This window comes from Cyprinodon variegatus, unplaced genomic scaffold (genome assembly GCF_000732505.1).
Source record: "Cyprinodon variegatus isolate N-32 unplaced genomic scaffold, C_variegatus-1.0 Scaffold183, whole genome shotgun sequence".
NCBI classification, from domain to species: Eukaryota; Metazoa; Chordata; class Actinopteri; order Cyprinodontiformes; family Cyprinodontidae; genus Cyprinodon; species Cyprinodon variegatus.
Genome location: NW_015150636.1, coordinates 38,914 through 43,633, shown reverse-complemented (window position 1 = coordinate 43,633; position 4,720 = coordinate 38,914). Strand labels below are relative to the sequence as shown.

At 39.6% G+C, this 4,720-nt stretch overlaps 1 protein-coding gene across 1 annotated transcript in view; it reads right to left on the bottom strand.

Annotated features, from left to right (window-relative positions):
• Window positions 1–3,544: 3,544 nt before the first annotated feature.
• The window catches only part of LOC107087402 (tripartite motif-containing protein 29-like), a 23,257-nt gene continuing 22,081 nt past the window's right edge, over window positions 3,545–4,720 (bottom strand). Inside the window, exon 3 of the mRNA XM_015378971.1 lies at window positions 3,545–3,635. Within this exon, the coding sequence (XP_015234457.1) occupies window positions 3,545–3,635 (91 nt within the window). The remainder of the gene's footprint in view (window positions 3,636–4,720) is intronic.

The following is a 4,720-nucleotide window of genomic DNA, read 5'->3' as shown; positions in this document are numbered from 1 at the left end:
TAAACTGTTCACTAAAGTTATAAAGTAAACTTAGTTTGCCAACAGGGATTACACAAATGCATTTAAAAACAATAAACCTAAGCAAGAGCAACAGATCTGTTTGTAAATAAATATTTTAGGTTGTTACTGGTTGTAGCCATGGTTGTGTTCTGCATAAGAGTAATTTCCCGTAAACATGTCAGAACCATCTGTACGAACTGCAGTACAATGTTCTTACTCTGCAGTACAATTATGGGCCACTCTTGCTGAGACCTTCTGGGTTTTGATGATTCCTCTATTCAGACCATGGTCAAACAATAGACATCCATGATCTAAAGGATGAACCACATGTCCTGGGAGATCCAAGACTTGCAAAAACAACCGTAACCCTATAATGTAGTTTCTTCCCCCTAATCGGACTCCTTTAGAGGTCCGTCCGTTTTTTCCACCGCACACATTCCAAGACAATGCCCTACCCACACCGGAGCCGTATTCTGGTGAACTAGGTAAGTGCAGAGGATTTCTGTTACAGTGCACCCTAGTCTTGCAGTTAGCCTCACTCATTCCCTGATGATTTCAATCAAAATGAATACATCATTGATTTGTTAAGAGACTGAGCCTTAAGAGAGGCAGAAGCAATCAATTAAATATATATCAACTGTATCTCATATAAGGATTTTTTTGGACCTGTTCAAGTTTTGTTAATGAAGATGAAGCAGCCAATAAATTCAGGGTAACAGTTCTGTGGCATAGCTGACTATAGATATTTATACTCTAGTGCTTGTGTCATGGTTTTATCTAAAGCTCGGACCCACATGCAGAGAACCAATTCAGAGAGACACCAGGGGAAAGGTTTAACAGGTTTATTGAAGAGATAAGGCACAGTGCAGAGTTGCTCTGAACCCAGCTCGACCGGAACTGGAAGGTGAAGGGAAGACAAACGATTAGTTCAGGCTCAGTGGGAAATTTCATTTGTGGATTTGGAGAAGAGGATCTGGTTGTTGACTCACGTTTCCAGAGAAGTTGTAGGATCTTTGACTCCAATCTGCATGCTGTTTTCCAGTGTTATACTGATTCGGTGGAGGGCGGAAGAGGGTTTACCCAGAACTTGGATGGTTGTTGGTGAACGGAGAAACTGACTGCCAATCAGATATCCTGCTGTACTTGAACGGGTCATAGTGGAGATGATTCCCTTGCTCAGAGAGTAATTTCAACGTCTTCTCAAGCAAACTGAATCCAAACCTCCAGTTTGAATCCGCAGCTCGGTTTGAGGCTCAGTTGATTCCTCCAGGGAGAGAAGGTCCGAAAAGGTCCAGTTTGCATGATGACTTCCTGCCTAGAGGCAAAGACAAAAACAAAGTTAAAACTCAGGTAGACAAGAACTTAGTCTTACTCAGCAAAACTCAGCTTGGCTAGAGTACCCTAAACTGCCAAACACTGTGGCGTCGAGGTAGTGGCAATCAGTAGTTTAAGAGCACTCCGTTAACGAGGCAACCATCATCAGGTGTTTGAGGAGGCGGACCAGAACCAGGCGCCTCCTGCTGGTGGAAGGGAGAACAACACAAAAACAAACACACAGACTGGAGTCCTGACAGCTTGAGTCTGGAAGGAATGATACATCTCTTAAAGCTGTCTATCAATATGCACTAAATGATCGTCTTAAAGACGAGTTAGCTTGTCCAGATTCTCCTCCTTCTCTGGCTGATCTACTTGATTTATCCATCAGAATTAACGACAGAATTTGGGAAAGGTTTCGGAGTAAAGAGATTCAACAATCTAACATCCCAGTTAAGAAACAGTTTCCCTTGAGCAGTTGCCTTCTCAAATCCCTGATAAAGTCTACATCATGCTAATTGGGTGAGCCAAGTTATCTCCCAAAGAAAACAACGTTGTCAAATCTCTGGTTGCTGCCTGTATTATGGTTCCCCTCAAAATTTGGTTTCCAATTGTCCTATTTGCCCAAAAGCCCAAGCCTTGCAGTTTAAACCAGGGGTACTCGGAGGTGGAGCATCTTTTCCAAGAACCAGTAGGAAGACCACTTTCAAAGCTTATAAAGATCCTCTTAAGTACCCTGTCATGCATTTTGGTCTTTGTAATGCACCTTCTGTTTTCCAAAACCTGGTAAATGTTGTGCTCAATGACTTCTTAAACACATTTTTGTTTACCTGGATGATATTCTCATTCTCTCAAATAGTTTGGGGAAAACCAGAAAAGATGTCCAGAGAGTACTAAACCAACTTTTTGAGAACTGTCAATAATTGACTATATAACTTTCTTGGGCTATGTATTTGAAGGTGGATGCGTGAGTGGATGTGTGAGTACCGATCCAGAAACAATTTTAAAAAATCCAGTTAATGAAGCATTTTACCGAAGCTCCTGTTTTAATGCACCTTGAACCTTCAACTTGAGCATAGGATGCTAATTCAGAACAGCATCAACGCCAGCATCGGAGACATCCACCTGGACAGCCTGTTCTGTTTCAGAGATCCCCCGCATATAGAAAAATTCACCCATGCGCCTTCTTCTCCAAAACGTTAACAACCACTGAGATCAATTCTAGCATTGGTGGTGGAGAACTGCTTGCCAATAGACTAGCTCTGGAAAAGTGGAGACAGTGGCCTGAGGGTACAAAGCTCACAGTAATTATTTTGGACATAGCATAAGAACCTTGCTTATTTTCAAACTTCAAAGCTTAAATCTCTGTCAATATAAGTAGTCTTTTTTTCTTTTCTTTTTTTTATTCTTCTCACATTTCAAACTAACCATTACCTACAGTACTGCCTTGGCTCTAAAAATCTTAAGCCTGAAGCTCTCAGTTTTCTCCACCTGACTCGACTGATTCTCTCTCCACTGTTTTGCAAGGATCCTGCATGATTGGTTCTCTAACCTGAGATCTCAATAAAAGTCTATCCAAGAGAGCATCACAATTAAACAGGATCCAGGTGACAATCCTCCCAAAAGACAATTTGTCCCATCTTCAGGGGGTACTGTTAGGATCTGTGTCAGAGGTGTCACAGAGGAGAGGGTGGATCTTTTCAAAAATTGGCGAAAATCCTCGACTATATAATTTAAATAATAATGTCGCGCATGCTCTCCTTGAGCTCCAAGCAAGACATGATGGGCTCTAGGCTTTGCTTTGCGCAGGCAGTCTGGAACTGAGTGAGATGAAGCGGGCGGTTATGGAGGATGTGGGATGTTGGGGCTGGGCTGGATCTAAGTAGACTGACTGAGTGTCAGAGGAGTAATTTTAAGTGCAACAAATAAGATTTTTTTTTAATTATATTTGCATGCCAACCGCTTTTTAAACCACTCATTTTAGTGGATGTTTATTTTCAATGGAGAAACAGAGGGGAGTCACACTACTGTTTGCTACTGAGACTGATCACAGGCTATATTGGAGGAGGGAGACATTAGACCATGACGGTATTAAACTCAGAGCGAATGGTGCCTTCATTTTGCCTCAAGAACAGAACAAATTAGATTTTTTTACTGGTCGCTTTTCAAAAAAGAAAAAAAAAGCTGCTGAAAGAGTTTGAAAAATCTTTACATATAGGGGTCAAAGTTGCTAGATGGCGAAAGGTGCTAAGACCGCCCTGTTCTTAATGCCCAGTGACACCTTTATCTTCGAGAAACTGGGACGACCATCAGTGGTAGCTCTGCAAATGTTTTAAGGTGGAATGGGTGGTACACTGATATGATTCGCTTATTCTTATAGAAAAAAATAATAAAATTAATTACTCAACAAAAAATAACTTTCAAAATTCTGTCATGTGTTTGTTCTTTCTAGAATAAATCAATCATTCTCATACTGGATGTTGTTTTTATTGAGGTAAATATAGGAAGGAAAACACACATCACATTTCAATCAAATACTGAATTTTTACCGTTTTCAAAAGTTTCCAAAAAAAAAACAAATTTACTACAGATTTTTGGACATAATAAAGCATTTTAGGGATGTAATCCCAGAAAAAAAAAAAATAAAGACAGTTATAACATCCGTATATTTTATCAAAACATAGAACAGCATACACCATTAAAATTCTTGTTCAGTTTCCTGCTCCTTTATTTATTTCTACAACCAGTTTGGGCTAAAATCTGATCTTGGTCTAAGAACAAAATGAGCAATATCCCAATTAATGATGAGCTGTTGATAATTGCTGTTTATCATTAATTAATCAGTACATACAGTAGATTTGTATTGCAACATTTGGTCTGACAAAGCAATTAATGCAAATGTCATTAGTTTAGTGAATAAAAATCATGTTAAGCAGTGATAATCTCCATAGCTGAACAAAAACATGAAATAGCAGCACCCCAAAAACTTGAATACCAACAAAACAGCAAACATGATAAAGTATTTCCATGAAGAAAGCTGATCTCTGAGTTACAGTAGCTCTCAGCAACAATGATGGGGCTGAAAGAAACTGGAAATGAAATACATATTTTAAACAACTGAACCTTGGAACAAGTCTGAATATTTCAGTTTAACAAACTCAGCAGAGGATCCATTAAAAAGCCCAACCCCGGCATATAGAGGCTGAGTGAATGTGGTCTGGACTCTATGGAGGAGAGTCATGGTTTCAGAGACGCTGTAGAAAGACAGAATACCTGCTCTGTGATCCAGATACACTCCTATTCTGGAGGAAACTGTACAAAATAATGGAGTTTTAATGCTGTTGTGCCAAAATCTGAAACATTTTGGAACTAAATCTAAAGTCCACGAATTGTCATTTAATCCAAA